The 27,409-nt window shown below is 40.4% G+C and overlaps 1 protein-coding gene across 1 annotated transcript in view; it reads left to right on the top strand.

Annotated features, from left to right (window-relative positions):
* The window catches only part of LOC143925418 (sodium/calcium exchanger 1-like), a 72,106-nt gene extending 47,462 nt beyond the window's left edge, over positions 1-24,644 (top strand). The window contains exons 3-7 of the mRNA XM_077449974.1: positions 4,956-5,050; positions 5,210-5,328; positions 6,027-6,126; positions 6,545-6,817; positions 18,344-24,644. Coding sequence (XP_077306100.1) covers positions 4,956-5,050; positions 5,210-5,328; positions 6,027-6,126; positions 6,545-6,817; positions 18,344-18,720 — 964 coding nt within the window. The 3' untranslated portion in view covers positions 18,721-24,644. The remainder of the gene's footprint in view (positions 1-4,955; positions 5,051-5,209; positions 5,329-6,026; positions 6,127-6,544; positions 6,818-18,343) is intronic.
* Positions 24,645-27,409: the final 2,765 nt, after the last annotated feature.

Here is a 27,409-nt window from a genome sequence, read left to right as displayed (position 1 = left end):
GGTATTTTAAAATCTTCTTTGGCAAAGTTTAACATTTCTAATGGTTACCAGTTTAGATTTACAGAGGGGGTCTTTTGCTAGAATTATTGCTCTTGCTCTAACGATCGTGGCAACACTGTCTACATTTGCGGGCGTGACTTACGTATGTGTTTTCTTCGGTGAATGAGCACGCGGGGACGGGGTCACTTGAATAAATGTATATATATATTTTTTTATTATTATTTTTACGCTGTACCTTTAAAATAAAAATCTGATCACTTTATTGCTGTCACAAGGAATGTAAACAGCCCTAGGCAGTTATAGGTATGCTTTATGGAGGGATCTGGAGTCTAAAAGACCCCAAACCCCTCCTCTGCACTTTAAAGTATTCAAATCGCTAAAATCAGCTCAGTTTGCAGCCGATTAAACCGGAAGTGATGTTGCTTCTGGGTTACTACATTGCAAACCCGATATAAGCCGATTCCGGTTTTGTTCAGGACTCCAGCCAGCCGGTGAGACAGGAGACCCAAGCCGAGCGGCAGGAGGCGTTGTGAGGGGGGACGTCCCCTTCCCACTCCTTGTGATAATAACTGAGCGGCTCATTAGCCGCATCGGTTGTTATCACTTGAAAGCCAACTGCCAGCTCTAAAAAACAGTACAGCCACTTCAACAAAATGACGTACAGGTACATGATTTTGGTTTAACTCATATATAGCAATTTCTACATTGTATTTAGATTATTTCTAGCCTACTTTGATTAATCTGAACAATCCTGAAGTTTGTAAACTTACTTTGTGAAGATCCCTTGTTGTTGTTGTTCAGTCGTTTTATCGTGTCCGACTCTTCGTGAATTTATGGACCCTAGCGTGCCAGGCTTTTCTGTCCTTCACTGCCTCCCGGAGCTTGCTTAACTTCATGTTCATTGTTTCGATGATGCTATCTATCCATATTGTTTTCTGTTGTCCTTTTCTCCTTTTCCCTTCTATGTTTCCTAACATCAGGGTCTTTTCCATTGAGTCCTCCCTGCACATTAGGTGGCCAAAGTATTTGAGTTTTAGCTTCAGGATCTGTCCTTCTGGTAAATATTTAGGGTTGATTTCCTTCAGGATTGACTGGTTTGATCCAAGGGACTTTCAAGAGTTTTCTCCAAGACCATAGTTCAAAAGCATCAATTTATTCAGCGTTCAGCCTTCCTTATGGTCCAACTTTCACAGCCATAGGTTATAACTTTCATAGCAACTGGGAATACCATAGCTTTGATAATGCAGCATTTTGTCGATATGGTGATGTCTCTGCTTTTCATAATGTTGTCCAGGTGTGCCATTGCTTTCCTCCCAAAAAGAAAGCAAATCTTAATTTCATGGCTACATTCACCATCTGCCATGATCTTGGAGCCTAGGAAGACAAAATCTGTCACTGTTTCCATTTCTTCTCCTTCTATTTGCCAATGAGTGATGGGGCCAGTTGCCACAATCTCAGTTTTCTTAATGTTCAAGTTCAGGCCAGCTTTTGTACTCTCCTCTTTCACCTTCATTAAAGTGGTTGTAAAGACTTTAACAAAAACAAAACAAAACCCTGCAAGACAAAGGCATAATGAGCATTATGAATTACTTACCTTATATTGAAGCCACAACAGTGGTCCTTGTACACCTCTCCAACCAGTGACATCGCTCCCAGAGTTACTTCCGGGTATCGTGAGCATGATTGATCTGAGCCACGATGACGTCACTCCCCGCACATGCGTGTGGGAGCGGCCGGTGGCCGCATACTAACTAAAGCAATGGCACAAACATGCCACTGCTTCAGTGTGCATGTGCCAATGACATCGGCACATACAGATATGGGGGAAATCTACTAAACCATGCAAGTTTAGGAGATATCAGGGGTAGCTACAGGTTAAGCCATATTATAGGCTTATCTGTAGCAAAAAGTGGTTGTAAAGGATTTACAACCACTTTAAGAGACTCTTTCGTTTTTCATTACTTACTGCCATTAGTGTGGTATCATCTGCATATCTCAGAAGATTCCTACACATATACTGATTTGAATAATGTGACACATGTTTCCTTTGCCCATAGTTCCAGTTTCCTGTTTCCCAGGGACTGTCCCTCATTCGGGCAAAGTCCCTTTGTCCCTCTTTGTCCTTATATTTTGGTCTGATCTATACACAGTTAGGTTCATATATATTTGGACACAGGCACAATTTTCATACTTTTGGCTCTGTGTGCCACCAGAATAAAATTAAAACAAAACAATTCAAATGAATTTGAATTGCAGACTTTCAGCTTTAATTCAAGGGGTTGAATATAAATATCAAGTACAAATTTTAGAAACTGCTACCATTTTTTTATACACAGTCCCCCCACTTTCAGGGGCTCAAATCTAATTGGACAAATGAATATAATCATAACTACAATGTTCATTTTTAATGCTTTGTTGGGAATCCCTTACTGGTAATAACTGCCTGAAGTCTGGAACCCATGGAAATTACCAAAGACTGGGGTGCATCCTTTCTGATCCTTTACTGGTAATAACTACCTGAAGTCTGGAACCCATGGACATTACCAAAGACGGGGTTTCCTCCTTTCTGATACTTTGCCAGGCTCTAACTGCAGATAGTTTTGCCTTCAGCAAGTGAAATGCATACTCAATTGGGTTGAGATTAGGTGATTGACTCGCCCATTGCAGAATATTCCACTTCTTTTCCTTCAAAAGCTCATGTGTTGCTTTTGCAGTGTGTTTTGGACCATTGTCCATCTGTACTGTGAAGCGCTATCCAATCAACTTTGCTGCATTTGGCTGAATCTGGGCTGACACTATACCTCTAAACACTGCAGAATTCAACCAGCTGGTTCTGTCTTCTGTCACATCATCAATAAACACCAATGGTCCAGTGCTACTGGAAGCCATGCATGCCCATGCCATCACACTGCCTCCACCATGTATTACAGATGACATTGTGTGCTTTGGATCATGAGCTGCTCCAAGCCTTCTCCACACTTTTTTCTTCCTGTCATTCTGGTACAGATTAATCATAGTTTCATCCATCTAAAGAATTATTTTCCAGAACTGGGCTGCCTTTTTTTTGGCAAAGTCTAATCCCTCTTTTCTATTCTTTAGGCTTATGAATGGCTTGCACCTTGTGGTGAACCCTCTGTATTTGCTCTCGTCAAGTCTTCTCTTGATTGTAGACTTTGACAATAATATGCCCACTTCCTGGAATTGTCCTTCACTCTGGATGTTGTGAATGGGTTTTTCTTTACCATAGAGAGGATCCTGCAATCATCCACCACTGTTGTCTTCCAAAGACGTCCAGACCTTTTTATGTTGCTGAGCTCACCTGTGCATTCTTCCTTCCTCAGAATGTAACAAACGGTTGATCTGGCCACTACTAATGTTGCTGCTATCTCTCTGATGGATCTGTTTCATTTTTGAGGCCTTATAATGGCCTGTTTCACTTGCATGGACAGCTCCTTTGAATACATGACGTAGGTTAACAGCAATAGAGTCCAAATGCAAGTATTACACTTAGAACACAACTCCAGACCTTTTTACCTGCTTAATTAATGAAGAAATAATGAAGGAGTAGCCCACAACCTGGGTATGAAACAGCTTTCGATTAAATTGTCCAATTACTTTTTGTCCCTTGAAAAAGGGGGGGGGGGGGGTGGCTATTCTTCAAAACTGTAATTCCTAAACCCTTCCTCCAATTTGAATGTACAGTTCATACCCTCAAATTAAACCTGAGAGTGTTCTCTTTCAGCTCATATCCATTACTGTATATAACTATAGCTTGAATATGTTTTGGTAAATACCTGAGAAAATCTAAAATTGTGCCTGTGTCCAAATATATATGGACCTAACTGAATTTATTGGAATGATAGATTTTTTTTTTAGCTTTTGAGTGTAGATTACAAATGCAAATAACACACTTAGAATCCACTCCAGACCTTTTACCTGCTTAATTTATGAAGAAACAATGAAGGAGTAGCCCACAACCTGGGTATGAAACAGCTTTTGATTCAATTGTCCAGTTACTTTTGGTTCCATGAAAAAGGGGGTGGCTATTCTTAAGAGATGCAATTCCTAAACCTTTCCTCCGATTCAGATGTACAGTACATACCCTCAAATTAAACCTGAGAGTATGTACTTTCAGTCCACATCCATTATATAACTATAGCCTGAATATGTTTTGGTAAAAACCTGAAAAAACTAAAATTGTGTCTGTGTCCAAATATATATATATATATATACCTAACTGTAGTTGTATATAAAATGCAATAATTATCTATGAAAATGGGTTTTACGGGGGGCTAAACCTTTAATCCAATTTCTAAATGGCTGCTTTTGTAAATTCCAAAAGCCAGTGAACAGCAGAGGAGAATCTGCTGGAATTTCAGGAAGCTGTGGAAAGAGATGGCCAACAGACAGGTAGCATTTAGAATATGAAATTACCTTTCAAGCTTATATTGGATATTTGATTGTTAAATATAATTGTTGATTGTATTGCTAGTGCTAGTACAATGTTCATGTGAAAAAATGAAAGTGTATGCTGTGACTATAGATCTCCATTAATATAATATGTTCTGGGTGCACACTGTAGGGGATATCCAAGCTAGCATATCCACGTAAATATGAAGGTCAGGACATTCCACAGATACAAAAAAGCATAAATAATGCAAAGCTTTATTCAATGATGTTTTGGTGGGTCACAGCCTTGATGATGTTGGTGAATAAATCCTTGGATTATTTATGCTTTTTGAAATACCTACAAGTGCCCTGACCTTCATGTTTACTAGATATTTATATGTACCGTATACAATAAATATTTCAACTGTTTACTTAGCTGTTTGCTTGCAGTTGCACTTTAACTAGCTTTGGTTATAGTGTATAAACATGCACATACTCCTTATGTAAATATATGTCAACCAGATAAGGGAAAAACACTTATAAACAAATTTCTTATTTTTTTTTAGGCGATACATCGAAATACAGATAATTGATGATGAAGAGTACGAGAAAAACAAAAACTTCTTTATTGAACTTGTGGAGCCAGAAATACAGAGAGGAGGTAATATAGGAAAAAGAAGGAAATGAAGAGAACCAAATCATTAGATCAAAACGAATTTTATATATATTGGCAAACTGGTCCACAGTCACCTATTATATTTGACTGATTGTTCACAAACAGCCTGGAAATTCCTACTTTAACTCATTTGTCTTTATTCAGGTGAGTCTGGAGAAAAATGGGTGGTGTGCACTAAAAGTGGTGAGGAGATTGCTGGAAGTCCAAGCTTAGGAGAACACCGCAAGATGGAAGTGATCATTGAAGAATCTTATGAATTCAAGGTAAGAGGTATTGAATTGAGGAAGGGCGTAAATGTAATTGGTATTTCATACACTAGGAACTCTATATCGCAGCCATACTGCTGTTTTAAACAAAGTGAAACCTGCACATTTATAAAGCACAGTGATGTTCTTTACAGATGAGCACTGTGGTGTGCTGGCGTTGAAATTTGGTGGAGTGCAATAAAACTTAATGGAAGGAAGAGAAAAAGCAACACAACCTATTTGCCTCCATTTTGGAGCTGTCTGCTTCATTAAGCAGAGAGAACTCACACACCTCTGGCTCCACACTGAGGCCCACATTTTATGAGTGGACTGTAAAATGCTGGCTGCGGTGAGAGCAGCTGCACAGAGTATATCAGAGAGTGGATAATGTTATCTGTTGTAAATTTGCCCCTAAGAGTCTTCAAATGTCCCTATTCCTTTCACTGTTGCCATCATTATTGACTCCTGCTTTATTCACACTGTTTTGTCCCTATGTCCTCTGTCTGCCTTGTTTTCTATTTTGCTGTTTTTTGTTCCTGTGTGGTGACTTTACCTTGTCTCCACGCTCCTGCTTTTCTTCTGCTTTGGTATATTGTAATCTTGACAGATATTCATTCTCCTTTCTCATTATGCCTGGTGATGCTGAAAACATTACCCCAGTCTGTAACCTTTACATTGCTTTATACTTAACCTGTACTCCTTTGCTTTGCACATAGAGCACGGTAGACAAGTTGATTAAGAAGGCAAATTTGGCTTTGGTTGTTGGAAGCAGCAGCTGGAGAGAGCAGTTTGTCAGTGCAGTAACAGTCAGCGCAGGTAAGTGTGTGTGTAATGCATATTGATTGTCTGCATGATGTTTATCTCAGGACAAAATTCACTTGATCACACACACAAATGTAATACACAGAGCCATGCTTATTTCAGTACATGAAAAACCATGACATATTTAATGATATGATATACACTAATTGCCAATATGCTTACTACATTTTGCAACAGTAGTCTACACCTACACATGCTTTTTCACTATAATCCCGCATCCATGCCACTAACTTCTTTCCCTTTTCCCTACCACTCTTCCTACTGGCATGCTAATACCACAATGCTTTATTTTTTTTCTCATATCCTCCTCTTCTTTTTCTTTTGTTGTTTTGTTTTTCTTTTCCTTTTTTTCCACTGCTGTTCTCTCTTTCTGGGCCCCCTCTTCCTTTTCTGCATGTCCCATCCTGGGCAGGAGATGATGATGATGAGGAGAGCAGTGAGGAAGGGCTGCCCAGTTGCTGTGACTACATCATGCATTTCCTGACTGTCTTCTGGAAGGTTCTCTTTGCCTTTGTGCCCCCCACTGAGTACTGGGGGGGCTGGGCCTGCTTTCTGGTCTCCATCTGCATCATTGGGATCCTCACTGCTGTCACTGGCGACCTGGCTGCACACTTTGGCTGCACTGTTGGGCTGAAAGACTCCGTCACCGCTGTGGTCTTTGTTGCTTTGGGTACATCTGTGCCAGGTATGGACTGTACTGTCAAATGAAATGTTGTTAATGTTGATTTACTGTGGAGGGTAAAATTTATCATAGATGATTCAGTATGATAAGGTAACCATTAACACATGAATCTAACAGATTTTTTACTTTTCTAGATGTTTCCAATCCTATGCTAAACTTTTCAACAGCTATAATTTTTAACCCTTTTTCGGCTGCTAGCGTTGGTTAAAACCGCCCCGCTATCGGCCACATACCGCCGCTAAAACGACGGTAAAGCAGAGCTAAATATAGCGCCACTTTCCTGCTGACGCCCCGAACCGCCTCAGTGTGAAAAAATTCATTCCAGTGCTTTTTTGATGCATTTTGCAGCGTTCCAGTACAGTCCAGTGCAGGAAAAATGCAGCATGTTCTACATTTTCTTTTTGGAACTGGAACACACTGGAACTGCAAGTACTGGTGTGAACTATGCCATTGAAAACCATATAACCTACTTTCCATTTGTTTTTGAGACAGAAAAAAAAAAATGCACTGTACTGCATGTGGTGTGAACTGGCCCTAAATTAGTTGTATAGACAAACTATGAGACATTCTTAGTGGAGGCAGCTGCATCACATTTCACACAGAAGCCAGACAGTATATTGTTATGAGGAAAGTGTTCTGTTTTCAGATTACATGCAGGCTGTTCTTTCTGCGATTGGTTCTTATATTAGTAAAAAGCAGTTTATAAAGGCCATGAAGTAAGAGCCTTAAGTAAAGCTATCTGTTTCAAGTATAAACATATGGGATATGCTTTTGAGGTCCCGGCAAATGTCACTTCAAACAGATGTGCTACCAGTTTCATACTAGTTAATCACAAAACTGAAAATAGAGGATTTTATAATGCCATTTAAAGTTGAACAGGCAAAGGCCAGCAGTTGTGAAAAAAACAATAGCAGCAGTTTGATATTGTTGTTCTGCTCCTTTTTCTAAGTGGGGGGTACAGTTTACATTTCTTGGCAGGAAATGCCAAAACTTTGTACTGTTCTTGAAGGATTTAAGAAGTCAATATTATGACATAGCAGGGTGATTGAAATGACAACACCTAGACAAGACTTCAAGACTCCAAGAGGATTGTATATGACCTGTGCTTTCAGTAAAGAAAATCCATAAACCTTATTGGATTGCATAGGTTGTTAAAGATTTAGAGCTTGGCAGTATAGCTATATAATGCATAAGAAAATGTATTTTAACAAAATAAAATAGATATCCCTGACATGAGTCCTACCCTATCTTATTTTTAATGCATGAACCCTTGTGAAACTACTAAATTTCATCCCAAAAAGCTGGTAGAAGGTCCTGTATGCCAGTTGCCCCTATCCAGTGCTGGGACAAGGTCATCCAGTGCCCAGTGCAAATATGGCAAGCTGCCCCAACCCCCCCCCCCCCCCCCCACACACACACACACACACACACACACACACACACACACCTTTAGGCTGGATTCACATCTATGCATTTTTTGTGCTTTTTGCATTTTGCAGATATGAACTACAGTCCATTTAACATGGTTTCCTGTGGAACACATTCTGTCGTGCAAATCTGCAAAATGCATAGGTGTGAATCCAGCCTTAGATAGGGCTAATAATGGTGTAAGGTTTGTTATGCATGTAGTGTTGGTAATCCACTGAAATAGTACTAGCATATCATCCAACTTCTGAAGTTGAAATGAGAAACATTTCAGGGAGAAAGTGGCATGTGGTGCAGTGATGAGCGGGTGTCGGTAAAATATGATGGCCAGGAGGGGGCAAACTGGCACCCCCTGGGCGCCTCAACTGCTACACCCTTTAGCTGCAGATGGAGTGCCTGGTGCGGCCATGATGTTTTGCTTCACTGCTGTAGCATGAATGATACACCTTGTTGAACTTGGTGCCCCACAACTATGTACAATGCATATAATTGCAGCATGCTAGTGCAGGGTTGAAGGGCTTAAAGCAGGCAGTAAGGAGGCGATACAACAACTCCTTACCACTTGTCAAATGCTCTCTGAGCAAACTGAATGCTAATTGCTTTCCAGAGACCAAAACATGTGTGAAGCCCTTAATTATTATTATTATTTTTTTATTTACATTTTTTATATAGTTTTTAGAATTTAATATATTACATTTTTAACTGCTCTGTTGGGGGGGGGGGGGGGGGGGGTTGGGGCTTTGATGAATTATCAGGGCTCTAAAAATATCCCAGATGTTTGACTTTTGAGGAACTTTTGCTGCATGTGAAAATGCACGTGTTGCTGTGTTGATGGCACTGCTGCATGTTTACTAATTACAGTGGGGGGTTACTAATACAATAATACAATAATAATAATAATTACTAATTACACTGCTTACAGTGGGGGTTAGTTACTAAAGGCAAATCCACTGTGCACTTCCAAGTGCACTGCAATTGCAGTTGGAAGTGCACTTAGAAGTGCAGTCACTGTAGAGGGGGATATGCAAGGAAAATGAAAAAACTGTATTTTTGCCTGTAAATGATTGCATGATAAAATCAGCAGAGCTTCCCCTCATTTCAGATCTTTCCCTCAGGTCTACAGCGACTGCACTTCCAAGTGCACTTGTAGTGCAGAGTGGATTTGCCTTTAGTAAATCAATTCCAGTGTGTTTCTGTCTGTCAAGAAAGCAACAATTTTGTGGCTGACATGGAATGGTATGAACCTAACCTTAGGCTGGATTCACACCTATGCATTCTTTGTGCTTTTTGCATTTTGCAGGTTTGCACTGCAGATCGTGTTCCATAGGAAACCATGTTAAATGGACTCTAGTGCAAATCTGCAAATTGCAAAAAGCACTAAAACTGCATAGTCTCTGAGAAAATATAAGCTTCTCCCTGTAAGAATATAATTTCTTTGTGCTTAAAAGCACAAAAAGCCCTCTTATATAATGCCGGGAAAGTGCGCCCTTCTTTCTGTCTAAGTGACAGAAACAGTTGTTGGTATCAGCTTGAGCTCAGTATAATCCTGAGCAAACTAGCCAGTGGCTTTTTTTTAATACTAAACAGATCGATAACAAAAGAGGCTGCTGACTTCAGAATAAGCCAGACACTTGTATTTATTCAAAAGAACCAATGACACACATGCATATATTCAAACAGAAATATAGTAGTGACGTGTACAGACACTGGTGTGCAAAACCTTGTGGCAAGTACATGGCTTTGAACACAACCGTGTACACATTCCCACTGCTATCAGTGTTGCGAACCATACCAAACTATGGCCCAGTGAGCCATAATTTTGTATAATTATACTATGGTTCCCAAATGCACCGATCTGCTTACTTAGGAGTTTAAATGCGGTCGCCATGGAGTGGCCAGTCCCTTGGTGAGGCATAAACAAACAACCTTAAAAGAGCAAACAGATCCGCCGTGTCCAAGGGAAGGTTTCTGCATCCAATGGTCTTCCACCAACGTCTGTATGTGTGAATACCCTCACATGAGTGTATTGCAGCACAACTGACACTGGGTGGCATCTGACAACATACATTAATAAAATTTTCCACAACAATAGGTGTGAATCCAGCCTTATAGAGGGCTCACAATGGTGCACTGCAGTTTGGCCACAGTGTGAGGCTGGATTCACAGCTATGCATTTTTGTGTCTTTTGCTTTTCGTAGATTTGCACTACAGTCCATTTAACATGGTTTCCTATGGAACACATTCTGTAGTGCAAATCTGCAAAATGCAAAAAGCACTAAAAATGCATAGGTGTGAATCCAGCCTGATTGTATGTGTGGTTTACCTGGGTTTTAGGTGCGCTTCCATTGAATTCTATTACACGGTGCGTTTTCTGAAACTGCATCAAAGATGCAGAATGCAGGACTTTGATGCACCTTCATGAAAACACACTGTGGAATGGAGTTTAGTTGAAGTGCACCTAAAACCCCGGTAAACCATACAATCACACTGTGACTAAACTGCAGTGCACTGTTTATTAGGAAAAGAGTGAATTGGCAGGGGGGTCTGGGTAGTAAGAACATGTGTTTAAAGAGCAGAGTGAAGGACTGTAGAGAAAGTGCTAAGGCTGTATTTTAGGGACAGGACAGTTAGTAGAGGACTAAACTGGGATAGAAAGTGTCAGCCAAAGGTTGCATGGAAACTGGAATTTCCAGAACTGAGACCAGAGGCTGCAAGATATGCAGTGTAGATTTACAGACATTTGATAGAAGAAGGTGAACATTACTGTGAACAGCAGAGAGAAGCAGGAGACTGTGCTGATTGTGCAGGGAAGGTAAAGAGACATGCTGGAAGTGAGATGAGTCAGACAAAGTGGTGACCAACAAGGAAGACTGGTGTGATTTGGCCGAGAAGGTGAACAAGCGGACAGGGGGAGGGGACCCTGGAAGAGAGGAGTGATTAATGGGTCCAGGGGAGATAATGCAGAGTTGAAGTTACTGTAGAGTTGGGGGAATTGATTAATTATGCAGTAACAGGAGGAAGAATGACCGTCACTCCTCTCAGGCAGCAGAAGCAGCAGAATCTCCTAGTGCCCCCCCATCACAGATTTGGACACCACCCAGGGCAGGAGCTCCTCCCACCCACCCCCTGTACCGTTCCTTCACCGTCCCTGCCCCCCCCCCCTTGTACCCACCCTGCCCCTACAAGGGGGTGCAGGAGGGGCTCTTGCTCTGGGCGGTGTTCAAATCTGTTATGGGGGGGGGGCATACTAGGAGCTTTATGGCTCATTTAAGATTGTCTACAGCACAAGAGTATTATTAGCATATTAAACAAAGTTATTTTTAGAAATAACTATAACAAACCGAAAAATATAAAATTGTAGTGGAGAAATTACCACTTACACTTGTGGTGAGTGTTGCTTCTTTTTTATTACATGGAAGGACAGTGTAGTGCATTAAAATACATTGGTGGTTAGTGGATAAACATCCCCTTACATTTGTGGTCATTGGAGAAATGCCCCCTTACAAAGGGGTTCAGTGGACAAATACACTGACCATATGGGTGGTCAGTGAATGTGACCCTTTACATTGGTGGTCAGTGAAGAAGTGCTCACCCAACATTCATGGTCAGCAGAAAAATGCCTCTTTTCATTTGTGTTTGAAGGGTGTGGGTGGGAGGTGCTGGATTCATCATTAATTTCAAGGCAGAGTCTATTCTGTTAACAATATATTTGGTTAAGCAGTTCCTAAGCACAGGGCAACACACAAGAGTTGGAAATATGAATTTTACTGTAATAGTCTAGAGCAGGGGTGTCAAACTCAAATTCATCGGGGGCTGCATCAGCAATATGGTTGTCCTCAAGAGGCCAGTTGTAAATCTAAGACTATGCATCTACTCTTTATCATATTAAATAATTGCTTCTGCATTTAATTATAATTGTTTTTTTAATTTAAGTAATAATTAGCTCAGAGTTCAGGGGGTGATGTGTACAGTGGGCAAGGTCCGGGAGCTGCGCTACATACAGAATGCAGAGATCAAGAGTGCGCTGTGGACAGAGTGCAGGACAGAGTGCAGGGTTCAGGAGGTGCGCTATGCAGGGAGTGCAGGGTTCAAAAGTGCCCTGTGTACAGAGTGCAGGGTTCATAGGTGAGCTACATGCAGGGTTTGGGGGGGTGATTCAGCTCACCCCACCAACTGATGCCCCTCCACTACCAGATCCCCCACCCCCAACTACTGCCCTGCCACTCACAGACCCCCCCACTGACAAATCACCACCCCCAGCTAACACCCACCCAACTACTAAGAGACCACCACCACCAGACCACCACCCTCTGTGAAATCCCAGGGATAAGCACTCAAATTTTGGCATTCAAGTGGTTCATCCAGCCTGTGTACCCGGCCAACCGCTCAGCATGTAAGGAGTTCATTTTTGCAAGCTGCCTTTGCTGCTGCAGAATCTCCGTGCTCGGCTTGTATAGCCTGGAACTGGTGCATGCGCAGTAACAGGACCGCTACAGGTCATATGACAAGGCTCGAAGGGCCGTATTCGACCCAGGGGACTTGTGTTTGACACCTGTTGTCTAGAGTTACTCTATTATGATAAAAATAAATATAGCAAGCACCAAAAACTATAATTGGAGTTGTTCTTCGTTTCCAGAACTACTTACATTGCTAGTAAGAGAAGTGCACACTTACATTGATGGTTAGTGTCAGGAAGAGCGCCCCCTTACTGACAGCTAAAAAGATCATAAGGGACAGTGGTTTCATACTTAGAGGAGATACTGTACAGGTCCCATGGCTGCTGACTGCACCTTCTGGTGTTTGCTTAAAAATTACAAATGGACTGTAGGGCTGGAGATAGATCTGTTCCAATGGCCAAGTCAGCTTCCACTGCTCCAACTTACAATCCACATAAATCTGTGTACATTTTTCCCTAACATTGATTTAGGAAATCAATATTAGGGAAATATCACATTTATTTACATGGTTTCAAACTTTAGAACTGACAATTCGATATATTATTACCACACAATATGGATGCTGTTCCTTATAGAGTTCAGTGTTTGTGGTGAATACGTTGTACATACAGTATCTCACAGAAGTGAATACACCCTCATATCTTTCCATGAGACAACACTGAAGAAATCACGCTTTGCTACAATGTAAAGTAGTGAGTGCACAGCTTGTATAACAGTGTAAATTCGCTGGCCCCTCAAAATAACTCAACACCATTAATTTCTAAACCTCTGGCAACAAAAGTGAGTACACCCCTAAGTGAAAATGTCCAAATCGGGCCTGTTATGCTGCGTACACACGACTTTCTGACTGAGCGGACCTGCCCACACACGACCGGAAGCCCGGCAGAAGAACCGAAGAGCGGGACAAGACCCCGAAGTCGGAAGAAGACCACCGGATGGCGGCGACGACGACGAAGAAGAAATCCAGGCTCCTCCGCTAGTAAAAGAGCTAGCAAAAGAGCAGAAGATAGGGGAGGAGTCCGGCGAGAAGACACCCCAAGACGGAAGTAGAGAAGACCACCGGAGCTGTCTAATAAATTATTTGAAAAACGTATGTTTTGTTTTTTTATTTACACTTTTTTTCACCAGGTGAATGGGTAGGGGTACATTGTACCCCATACTCATTCACATAGGGTGGGGGGCCAGTATCTGGGGGCCCCCTTATTAAAGGGGGCTCCCGGATTCCGATAAGACCCCCGCCCGCAGACCCCACCAGGGTTGTCGGGAAGAGGCCCTTGTCCTCATCAACATGGGGACAAGGTACTTTGGGTAGGGGCGGCCGCAGGGCCCCCCTTCCCCAAAGCACCCCCATGTTGAGAACACGTGGTCTGGTATGGCTCAGAAGGGGGGCTGCTCGCTCATCCCCACCCCCTTTCCTGACCAGCCGGGCTGCTTGCTCGGATAAGGGTCTGCTGTGGACTTTGGGGGGACCTCCACGCCATTTTTTTCGGCATAGGGGTCCCCCTTTAAATCAATACCAGTTGATGGGGCATAGTAAGGTGTCAATCTCGCTGGAGGCAACGGACCAAGTCCACCAGATAGTCTGATCATGTGTACGCAACATTAGTGTTACAAGGTCTCAGGTGTGAATGGAGAACAGGTGTGCTAAATTTGGTGTTATCGCTCTCATGCTCATCATGGCAAAGAACTCTCTGAGGATCTGAAAAAAAGAATGGTTGCTCTACATAAAGATGGCCTAGGCCAGTGATGGCGAACCTTGGCACCCCAGATGTTTTGGAACTACATTTCCCATGATGCTCAACTACACTGCAGATTGCCTGAACATCATGGGAAATGTAGTTTCAAAACATCTGGGGTGCCAAAGTTTGCCATCACTGGCCTAGGCTATAAGAAGATTGCCAAGAATCTGCAACTGAGCTGCAGCACAGTGGCCAAGATCATACAGTGGTTTAACAGGACAGGTTCCACTCAGAACAGGCCTCGTAATGGTCGACCGAAGAAGTTGAGTGCACAAGCTCAGCATCATATCCAGAGGTTGTCTTTGGGAAATAGACTTATGAGTGCTGCCAGCTTTGCTACAGAGGTTGAAGGGGTGGGGGGTCAGTCTGTCAGGGCTCAGACCATACGCCGCACACTGCATCAAATTGGTCATCCCAGAAGGAAGCCTCTTCTAAAGATGATGCAAAAGAAAGCCCGAAAACAGTTTGCCGAAGATAAGCAGACTAAGGACATGGGTTACTGGAACTATGTTCTGTGGTCTGATGAGACCAAGATGAACTTATTTGGTTCAGATGGTGTCAAGTATGTGTGGTGGCAACCAGGTGAAGAGTACAAAGACAAGTGTGTCTTGCCTACAGTCAAGCAAGGTGGTGGAGGTTGCATGAGTGCTTCCGACACTGAGGAGCTACAGTTCATTGAGGGACCATGAATGCCAACATGTACTGTGACATATTGAAGCAGAGCATGATCCCCTCCCTTCAGGGACTGGGGCACAGTGCAGTATTCCAACATAACCCCAAACACACCTCCAAGCCAACCACTGCCTTGCTAAAGAAGCTGAGGGTAAAGGTGACGGACTGGCCAAGCATGTCTCCAGACCTAAACCCTATTGAGCATCTGTGGAGCATCCTCAAATGGAAGGTGGAGGAGCGCAAAGTCTCTAACATCCACTAGCTCGGTGATGTCATCATGGAGGAGTGGAAGAGGACTCCAGTGGCAACTTGTGAAGCTCTGTGAACTTCATGCCCAAGAGGGTTAAGGCAGTGCTGGAAAATAATGGTGGCCACACAAAATATTGACACTTTGGGCCCAATTTGGACATTTTCACTTAGGGGTGTACTCACTTTTGAGGACATCGAATGTACACTGTTATATAATCTGTACACTCACTACTTTACATTGTAGTAAAGTGTCATTTCTTCAGTGTTGTCACATGAAAAGATATAATAAAATATTTACAAAAATGTGAGGTGTGTACTCACTTTTGTGAGATACTGTATCTGAAATACTAAATTGCTTGAAGGCATTTCAGTAAGATTCAGATACATATATGTGTTTTATGCACAGATAAGCAATAGACAACTACATACATACATTCACCATAAAATAATAGACATGTGCATTCGTTTTCGTCCGAATGCATTTTCGTCCGAATTTCAGGTATTTTCGTTTTCGTTTTGACAAACGAAAACGAAAGTGCAGAATCCGAAAAACTAAAGATCCAACATAAATAAATGCTTTATTTTTGTTTTCGTTGTTACAACAGTTCGATATAGAATAGGAGATTCAACGTGACTCTGACAATAACAATCTGTGTCTATTGAACCTGTGGTCGAATGTGCCTAACCTTACCTTTATTAGTCCAAGATTATATAGAGAAAATATTCGACATAGAGAGAACAGATTCTAAAGTGCTAATTTTAAAGGCTAATATGCAAGTTACTGTCCTAAAAAGTGTCTGGGGACCTGGGTCCTGCCCCAGGGGACATGTATCAATGCAAAAAACTGTTTTTAAAACAACCGTTTTTTCGGGAGCAGTGATTTTAATAATGATTAAAGTGAAACAATAAAAGTGTAATATTCCTTTAAATTTCGTACCTGGGGGGTGTCTATAGTATGCCTGTGAAGGGGCGCATGTTTCCCGTGCTTACAACTGTCCCTGCACAAAGTGTAATTTCTGCAGGAAAAAAAGTCATTTAAAATCTCTCGCGGCTATAATGAATTGTCGGCTCCCGTAATACAGAGAACACTTATTGAAAGTCATTGATAAAAAAAAAAAAAAAAGCGTGGGGTTCCCCCAAATTCAATTACCAGGCCCTTTATCCAAGCACACAACCTGACAGGCCGCAGGAAAAGGGGGGGAGGAGAGAACGCCCCCCCTCCTGAACCGTACAAGGCCACATGCCCTCAACATTGGGAGGATTCTTTGGGATCCCCCAAAGCACCATGTCCCCATATTGATGGGGACAAGGGCCTCATCCCCACAACCCTGGCCGGTGGTTGTGGGGGTCTGTGGGCGAGGGGCTTATCAGAATCTGGAAGCCCCCCTTAACAAGGGGACCCCCAGATCCCAGCCCCCCTGTTTGAAATGGTAAGGTGTACAAAAGTACCCCTACCATTTCACAAAGAAAGTGTAAAAAATTGTTAAATAAGACAAACACACTTTTGAAAAAGTCCTTTATTAAAAAAAAAAATAATTAAAAAAGATTCCAGCAGTGGTAATCCACTCTTGCTATCCAGCAACAGATGATCATCTCTCCGGGGTCCAGCGATCGCTGATCTGGTCCAGCGCAGCGAATCCATCCATCTTCTGTCTCCATGGAGGAGACACTGCGGGATCCCGGTGGCCTGGCATTTCTTATATGTGGAGGGCGGGGCCAACCGTCACCTGACGTTACATTAGAGGGGGGCGGGGTCACCCATACGTCATTGGAGAAGCGCGGCTTCCCCATTTGCATCAGAGGGGGGCGGGGTCAGGTGACAAAGCATCCTCCCAATGTTGAGGGCATGTGGACTGGTACGCTCTCTCGTCCCCTCCTCTTTTCCTGCGGCCTGCCAGGTTGCGTGCTCGGATAAAGGGTCTGGTATGGATATTTAGGGGGAACCTCACATCAATTTTTTTTTTTATTTGACGCAGGGTTCCCCTTAATATACATACCAGACCTGAAGGGCCTGGTAATTGAATTTGGGGGAACCCCACGCTTTTTTTATTTTTTTTATCAATGACTTTCAATGAGTGTTCTCTGTATTATGGGAGCCAACAATTCATTATAGCCGTGAGTGATTTTAAATGACCTTTTTTCCTGCAGAAATGACACTTTGTGCAGGGACAGTTCTAAGCACGGGAAACATGCACCCCTTCACAGGCATACTATAGACACCCCCCAGGTACGAAATTTAAAGGAATATTACATAATATTTATTGTTTCACTTTAATCATTATTAAAATCACTGCTCCAGAAAAAAAGGACGTTCTTAAAACTTTTTTTTGCATTGATACATGTCCCCTGGGGCAGGACCCAGGTCCCCAAACACTTTTTAGGACAGTAACTTGCATATTAGCCTTTAAAATTAGCACTTTAGATTTTGAACATTAGAGTCCCATAGACTTTAATAGAGTTCTAAAGTTCACACTAAGTATGCTATATAGAGTTTAACAGCTCTGTTGAATCTTCTTTATACAATCGACAGACACCATAAGCCTTCAAAGACAGATTCGATCGTAATTCATGTGGATTTTCGGATGAATGCAATTTTTGAACGAAAAACAAAATAAATAAAAACGAATTTCGGTAGTAACTAAATAAATTTATTTTTCGGACGAAAATCAAATTCCAAAACTAAATATTTCACTCTGCACATGTCTATAAAATAAATCAACAGGACTCTTCAGAAATTTGTGTATGTATTGCCAGACACCTGTCATATCTACAAACCTGAATGCTGATATTGATTTTCAAATGCAACTATAAAAATCCTGATTGTCCAAAGCCAAACAGAATTTTGACCTTGGGTCGGTGTAAGTCTAATTTTGATGAACAGGCAAAAAATCTGCCGAGACCTTAATTCATGTTACAAGACGCATATACTCTATGTTATACATTACTACAATGCAGATATGTAATTTTATCTTTTATTGTTTCCTTAGACACATTTGCCAGCAAGGTAGCAGCAGTTCAAGATCCATATGCTGATGCTTCCATTGGTAACGTGACGGGTAGCAATGCAGTTAATGTTTTCTTGGGTTTAGGAGTAGCATGGAGTATTGCTTCTATATTCTGGGCTGGAAAAGGCCGGACCTTCCATGTAGAGCCAGGGAGCCTGGCTTTTTCGGTAACTCTCTTCACAGGACTTTCTCTTGTCTGCCTCAGTGTTCTACTTTACCGTCGACGTCCGCCTGTAGGAGGAGAACTTGGAGGTCCTCGGATTCCAAAAGTACTGACTAGTCTTCTTTTTTTTGGCCTTTGGTTGGTGTACATTTTAATTGCATCACTAGAGGCGTACTGCCACATCCCTGGCTTTTAAAGGAAAGTGTGCCTCAAAGCAACAAAATACAGCTGTTCTATGAAATGTGTCTTCCTAGGATCATTTGGTCAGTTTGAGTACAACATTTTAGCTCTTTGTATGTGAAAACAAAAAAATCACAATAGAGACAATAACAATATAAAACAGCCTGGTGCAAAAGACCTTTGCTCTTTACAGTGTTGTCTTCCCATTCTTTTTTTCTGGTCCTTAGACAATTACTTTTTTCTGCCAAGACTAAGACTGGATATTTTTAACTTAATATTGGAGAGCACTGTTATATCCAAGATTTCTTAAGCGATTAATTCTGTTCTACTTTAGGATTATAATGACACGGGTAGGCAATAAAAATCCATTACAGCAGTGGGTTCCACCTACCACATCTTGAAATGTTAGTGAATGGGCAGACACAGATGAGTGATATCTGTCTTAAAGATGTTGTTGGGCCAAGCGCTATTTGTCTTCTGAGGGTATTGAAGCAGCACAAACTGACAAAAGAACATTTATATCCAGGGCTTCCATTAATTAATGGGATCTTCCACTGTGAGGAATTGCAGTTAAATCAGGAAAATGTTGGATTATAGGGTTTCTCTTATTATAACTCACCTACGAGGTCCCTGTATTATTTAGCTGGCAGAGGCCATGGTACTCAACATAGCAAAAACAAAATAAGACTGACAGGTCTGAAAATGTAAAGTATGTTCAAAACAAGTATACAGTTTCCAGGTGGTACCAATGGCGTGAATCTCCCAAAAGCTTCTACGTCTCTTCAGGATATGAGGGCTAAACCCTCAACAGCTGAGCTCCCAGTTCTACTGTGTTAAGGAAGGCTCATAATTTAAATGGAAGACACACAAGAAAATGTAATATGTCCTTGCCTTTGCTTTGTACTATCTAAAGTTCCAGAGAAATATTCTGTAAAAAGTCAGTTTAAAGCACTAGGTGTTACTCAAAACTTAAAAAAACAAAAAAATTTGGGTTAAACTTGCCATTTATCAGTGAAGGTAAAATGTAAATTGAATGTAATGTAGGGTAGATACCAAAAACTGACATTTTGGGGAAAAGATTTTTTCCCTTGAGTCTCAAAATATTTAGCGATTCAGTAATGTTGCTAAAAAAGGAAAAAAAATGAAGTGTAGACATCAGAGCATATTCCAAAAACTTTGGGAGATGCTTTTATCCTTTATTGCATTAGCATGGAAATACCTTGTATGTTAATGACACAGTAAACCTAATAACCTACTAATAAAATTCAAGAGTATGCATGTAAAAGACCCAATATGCCCATAAAACTTTATATGTTTGATTTTGTATTTACAATTGTATTAAGGGTAAAAGCAGCCTATTTTATTATAATAATCAATTTAAGGCTTATGAGGCATATCAAAAGCTACCTACAGAATATATTTACGAGATTACTTGTTATCTCCAGCTTAAATACATTTTTGACACTTAAAGGATGTCTAAACCCAAGAACAAAAATGGAATATAGTGCAGCATTCTAGACTTTAGATGTGGTGGTTGCATTCATTTTATTTCTTAGGCTAAAGGCAGCCATAAATGGTGCAATTTTTTTTCCTGCAACCGTGGCCATGGGGAGCCATCCCTGCCATGGGAACAGACAGTTCGCAGCTGCTGACAATAATCACATGAAAAATCCAACATGCTGGTTGAACCCAAGTTGATTGATCAAGTTCGATATAATCAACCTGCCCATACATGATTTGAATCCTGTTCAGTTCCTGCTGAACAAGCCAAGATTTGAACCATCTATGGCTGGCTTAAGTACATTTTATTGTAGTACTGTAAGTACATATTACCACATTTGCATCCTGTCAATAATCATGTCCTTACAACTTCCTGAGCTGAACTTAAATCTCAGTGTTATCAGAATTTACAGCTATCTTATGTGAACTACAAAACATCTTCCCCATATGTAATTAAGATGTGATAAAGGGGGTGTTTGTAGTCCAAAACAGGAGAGCTGCCAATGCTACGTCACCATAGATGGTAGTTCATTGAGTGGACAGATGAAGGGTATTGCTGTAAGAATCATTAAATTAAATGGAGAAAGCCTGGAAAAAAAGAATGCAACCACCACATCTATGGACTGGTATGCTGCAAAATATTACATTGCTGTTTTTCTGGTTCAGAAAAAAAAAACATGGAGGCTGGCTGCCATTGCTAACCTTTGTTTCTGAAAATGCTACTGTAGTTCCCTGTCTTGATGACCTTCCTGCTTCAATACTTTAAGTCACCAACCCAAACCTGAAGTAAGCAGATAAGGACTTCTGATTCTTTTCTGACATTCCTGATTCCAATACTTGTGTAGGTTGATGAGTGTTGGAACTACTGGCTCAGCATTATAGATAAGCAACTTGCATTTTCAGAAAGAGGTCAGCAATGGAAGCCTACATATTTCTTTGTTGACAGATTTACTTTAAACATATATCTTTAAACTATATTTCAACTCTTGTATATAAACTGTGGTCATTTAGGTTTACTGGTCTATTAATAAGTCAGTGACTAGAAATGTCTTAAACAGGCATGTCAGAAGTGGGTTTTTTGGACTGGATTTGGACCTCCTACTCCTTTTTTTTTGTAGCTCTCACTTGCTTTAAGGATTTCAACTAAATGAGACCCCACATGTTCTTTAGTTCATAAAGTTTACACTTCTATACCTCATTTTATAGCTGAATACTTCATAAAATTATTTTTGGTCCCATTCTCTGACATAAAATAGGTTGCATTTATTATAATAACACTGATCACAAAAGCGCTAAAATACTTTTCTGGAATTAAGTATTTGTGGCTCCTAGTAGACATAATGGGCCACTTGACAGAATGGTTTTACTCAGTTCAGCCACTGTTTAATTTGAGTTTGACATTCCTGTGAAGGTAAACAGGTACAAGAAAATTGGGGGGGACCTTGATTTTAGTACCTTGCAGGGCCCTAACTTAATTTGCCACTGAAAATATAAAAGACCAATGGTACTTATATGTTATCTGAATAATTATAATACTGGGAGTGAAACATGGAGTAAAGAAAAAGTGAAGAAGGCAACAGAGTATAATAAAGGGCAATGCAATGTCATGTTATTATGAATGTTTCTCTGTGACTTCTTTGCACTTAGGCTAACTGTATATTCTTTATAAATATCTAATATTTGTATAAGTTTGGTGCACTGTATTGTACATGCAACATGTGCGTGACATGTTAAATGGTTCTGTGCAGTGTGTATGTCATTAATCAGGAATGTTGCAATATTTTAGGTTCTGAATGAAAAAAATCAGATGTATGTGTGAGATCATTTCAATGTGGCGAATAACTGTAGCAACATGCTAGCATTCAAGTGTAACATTGTATGTGAATAACTAACTGATACCTGCCAGTGGCACAGGTATGGGATAAACTTGTGTGTAACATTAAAATGAACAATTTTTTAAAATACTTTACAATATTGTGGCAAGGAGCTGGTTAAAAATATAATTATTGTCACATATTAGGAGTGACATAAGGTACCTGTTAATTTAATAAGAATGTTGTTTCACCAACTAACTGCAGCAACCCCCATCCCCCCCCCCCCGCCCCCACTAGAAACAGGTGCAAGTTGTCCCTTGGCTGCCTTTCACAATCTTTTCATCAGACTTCTGTAATTTTTTGGGGAAATTACAATCTTGGCTATCTGTCTTGGATTTTTGTCAGTTAAATTATGGAAATCGTTGCCAAGGGCAACTTGTGCCTGTTTTTAGGAGACTTTAGCAGTAAACAGCCTACATCTGGTTGAAGACAATTTGGAACTAATCATTATGACATCCTTGGCATTATTGTTTTTGTGCATAAAATCTTTTGTAACATTGTAACCTTGAGCTTGTCAAGCAGAACTTGTCAATATCCTCAAGGAAAATAACACTATTACAAATGATAAGACTCAACATTGCATGTGGCTGTAAAAGTTTAATAGAAATATATTCCCTCCTTATGACATGATCTTAAATAAGCAACAGCTTTTCTTGCTTTTATTTGTGTACACTCAGTTGAAGCCTTTGACATTCTAGTACAATTTTAATCTTTTTTTTTAAAGCTGAAGAATAGCCATATAGGTTTAATAGTAAAGCACAACTTAAATAGTAACTATTATTTATTATTTCTTCATATCTGGGCACCTACCCTGTCACATGTTAAGCAAGATCAACAGGCTGAAACAAAGCAGAGATCGCTTTTCAAGCCTGTCATGAGACATATTGGAGTATGCCTGATTGCCATTCTGACCCCTTTGCTTGAAAATTGGCCAGAATTTTATTCTGGAGGACCTCCACACCAAATTTCTGAAGGTTTGGGAGACATAGATAACGTCCATTCATCACTTAAACATAGATTGTGCCCTACTCTCAGTGTGATCACTTCTACAGCCTGCTATTAACATATTTAGCTCATGATCCACACGGGATGATCAGTCCTAACTGCCCCCTCCCTTTTTTTCCTTTCCCCTTTTCCTTCCCCAGGCAAGTTCTCTTTTCAAGTATTATCTCCCTTCTTGGTCTCTCTTCCTCTACCTACACTTAATATAGCTCCCCCCCCCCCCAACTCTTATACTCCCAACATGTATGGAAGGGTACTCTCTAATCAGCTTAATTGACGTGGAGTACACCCCGCTGGCATGTTTAGTACTCCTCCTGACCTTGTTTGGCTCTCGGAGCCTCAGCAGTTTAATAGCTTTATGCAACTGCATTTTGACAATAAATCCTGTCATTGTAACAAATTAATATTTACTAGGCCTCTGTCTTATTGTCTCTATTGCACCATTTTGATGTGTTCATGTACGCTGTATAAAATTTTATACATTTTTGTGACACAAAACTGGCATAGAAACAAGGCAAGTAAAGGATATATAATCTTTTTCAGAATTTTCTGCATGATTTTTTCGGGTCAAAAAACACTGGGTGAGAGCAAAAGCCAGGCAACTTGCACTTTTAGAAGTGTGTCAGAAGTTACAGTGCCTGTTTTGCTCTCATGACTTTTTGAAAGCAGCAGAGCTTTCCAAAAGAAGCTAGCACTTCTTCTGGCAACCTGTATGGAGAATATAAAGACAATATAGGAGTATTAGTATATGTTTGTAAAATGTGAAAAAATAAATATGATCATGAAAAAATGCCACTCTCTGATTATGATGGTCATATCTTTATCTCCCATAAATGGCTCATCCCATTCCACTTTTATTGGTTCCTCTTTTTTGTTGCAGAGGAGCTAATAGTAATCAAATGTGATACGACCAGAGAGGGACACTGCTTCCTTAAGGAGCATAGTAAAGGGTCAATGACCAATAATGGGATATAATCAATTCTTCTCTTACCCTTCTTTAGCCTTCTGCTTTTCATACTGAAAGTATTTTTTTCATTTTGGATAGAATAAGGGGGGTTATTATCTCTGTAAGATTTATTTATGCCATCTGTTTCACATTGGGGAGATTCCCCTTCACTTCCTATTGAATAGCCAAAACAGGAAGTGAGAAAAAAAACCTCAACCCCTCTAAAGTGACAATCAGAGATTCTATCACTAGAGTCACAAGAACTAGTGTCCCCATTAGAACAAATCCTCACTAATTCTGTTTTGGGGAACAACCCCAATTTTTTGATTTTCTTTAACTTTTGGTGATAATAGTAATTAGGACTAATAGAGAGGGAAAATCTCTCTAACAGGGACAGAGACTGCAAAATCCTGACAGGTTTTATAATCATCTCCATGTTATCCAAAAGAAAAAAGTTTTGTCCTTAGTTATAATTGAACTCCTAGCTCGTTGACTGGACATGAAACCCTCAAGAGTTATTTCATAGCATTACAAAATTAAAAGCATCATGGTAAAATATGGACCACAGTAAAAATTCAATATATCTGAAATAAAGGCTACTTTTCTCTTACTGTTTTACTTTTGCCTGTCTGTAGTATTTTATTGTGCTCTTTCTCATGACATAAAAAGACAGCTTTATATGCCATCTGCTGCTTCAAATTGTCATGTGTCAGTGCTTCCAGCTGCTGTAAAACTTGCTAAAAATACTGTATGGTTACAAAAATTGCAGGTCTGTGTTTTGGTTGCTTGATTTTGATACCTATCACAAGCTGCTTTGTCTGCATTTTGCTACATTATACTATGTTAAAGTATGTTTTTAATAGTAGTATTATTTTGTGTTTTATTGTGAGGGTCACACTGTTATTTATGGTCACAGGGCTATATATGATGGTTTTTGAATGATAAATATAGAACTGGTTTCTGCAAAGCCATATATGCTTAGTTTAAAGCTGTGCTCTGTTTTAAATGCTTTTTTTATTCATGGTATATGTAATATGTTGTTGTGGACTTTAAAACATGTTTTTTCTATTACACTGTATTGCTTATTTAATCAGTAAATGTGTGAACATTCAGCATGACACATACTGGTTGCTTACCGTTCTGTGGTTGGAAATGTTCTTTCTGCTTATCATACATGCCTATGTAGCCCCTGCTCTTTATAGTTCCCATCATAGTTGCAAACCTACAAGATTTGCCATAACTTTTTAATATTATAGAGCTTTTTTTTTTTAAGATTATACCCCAATGGCTGATTATTAGCTGTATGAAATTTCTATATCTGACACTGTACCAAAAAGCTGCATGGAGTCAGGAGACCTTGTCACTGTTCTGCTCCTGGTCACTGTATATAACTGCAATATTTATAATGCGTATAAATCTAGATACTGTCAGACAAACCTGTAATATTAGCTAATAGTAAAATGCTGTGTGTCCCATGTTCTTTTTTTTTTTTTTTTTTTTACAAAAGAATATATCAGGTAAATGGAAAAGGTCAGAGTAGGCTGTATACATTTGTCCCTACTGTTATGAAAACTGTCCCTGTCTGACAATGCAAGCAAGCGTTCCAATACATGTTCTATTACAGTTTGGTAACCTTCTGGATCTGTGCAAGAGTCCTTTTGATGTCTGCCAGGCTTACCTTTGGCATTAGAAAGAAAAACAATTCTCCTGCACTTAGGAGAAATGTGGGGCTGGATTTAATTGCGTATCTCCACTGGTTCAACCTTCACAGGCTGTGCTGCCACTCACAACAGGTCAGGGAAACCCAAGTGTAGAACTCTAAAGATAAGGAGCAGAGAATGCACCAGCCTAGTGCATTCACTTTGATTCCTGTTGCAAACAGAGCCGGTGTCATGTCAAATAGTGTCCCCCGTCAGATAGTGTCCGCTGTGTACCGCGCATGCGCAGTACACATCACAACCAGATTCCGAAAAATATCCGAAGATAAACGGTGCCTGTGCCGTGAGTCCAGGTTCAAGCCCCACCATCCAAGTGGACATAGAGTTAGAATAAAAAGAGCCTAGCGAAGCGAGGCCGTGCCCGAAGCGTGGAGAGCGATTCGAGCCCACGAGGGGCCATCCACTTGGATGGTGGGGCTTGCACCTCGACTCACAGCGCAGGCACCATTCATCTTCGGAGATTTTCTGAATCTCCTTCTGCTCCATACTGCGCAAGCGCTGCGCCTGCGCGGTACACAGTGGACACTTCTGGGCAGAACACCGACACCCTGTGGGATTGTGGAGACAGCTGTTTTGGGAGAGATCATCACTTTTGAGAGATAATCATTTTTTATTACCCTTTTGCAACAGTTTATTGTATATAAAGTTATATAAACAAATACATACAATATATCAAGTAAAATGCAGTCCACCAAGTCCTCCACTTAGCATGGTCTGCTGTTGAATGCCAATTGTGAGATGAGAAGTCCAAACGAGCTGACACGTTTTGTCCTCAGAGCTCTTACCTTTGGCATTTTAGCATTGTAGTTTTGTTAAGTCATATACGTATGATCCATCCCTAATGTGGCTACCTTAATATTAAGAATAAAAAGTATTTATATTCATGTTATGTATTATAATGAACTGTGTCTGGTCATTTTATCCACCTCAATCTCAAGCTTTCAGCGCTCTCACAGTTTGAATGACAATTACTTTTTTCTTAGTTTCTCTCATAAAATGTTGCTAATTAGTAATTTTTCTTCATAAATTTTGGCCAAAATGTATACTGCTACATATCTTTGGTAAAAAAAATAACTGAAATTAGTGTATATTATTTTGTCCTTTTGAAAGTTATAGAGTCTACAAACTATGGTGCCAATCACTGAAAATTGATCACATCTGATCAGGCCTTCAGTACATCAGGTGAATCTCATTGCTTGAGATACTAACAAGTCAGGAAAGTACAAATACCCCCCAAATGACCCCTTTTTAGAAAGTAGACATTCCAAGGTATTAAGTAAGTAGCATGTGAGTTTTTTTAAGTTGTAATTTTTTCCCACAATTCGTTGCAGTATGAAGAATTTTTTTTCTTTTTTACTAAATTGTCATATTATCAGGTTATTTCTCACACACAGAATATGCATACAACAAATTACACCCACAAATACATTATGCTACTGTTCCCGAGCATGGCGATACCACATGTGTGAGACTTTTACACAGCCTGGCCACATGTTCTATGAGCATAAATGACACATCTCATTTCTCAACCACCTATTATACTTTTGAAGGCCCTGGAGCACCAGGACAATAAAATTGCCCACAAAATGACCCCATTTTGGAAAGCAAATTGTATTGTATTGTATAATCTATGAGGCATAATGAGTCTTTTGAATGGTTCATTTT

This window comes from Lithobates pipiens, unplaced genomic scaffold (assembly GCF_037356315.1).
Source record: "Lithobates pipiens isolate NorthernLeopardFrog02 unplaced genomic scaffold, aLitPip1_a1.2 Scaffold_10, whole genome shotgun sequence".
NCBI lineage: Eukaryota > Metazoa > Chordata > Amphibia > Anura > Ranidae > Lithobates > Lithobates pipiens.
Note: the sequence above shows the minus strand (reverse complement) of the source record. Positions and strands in the feature narration are given on the sequence as shown.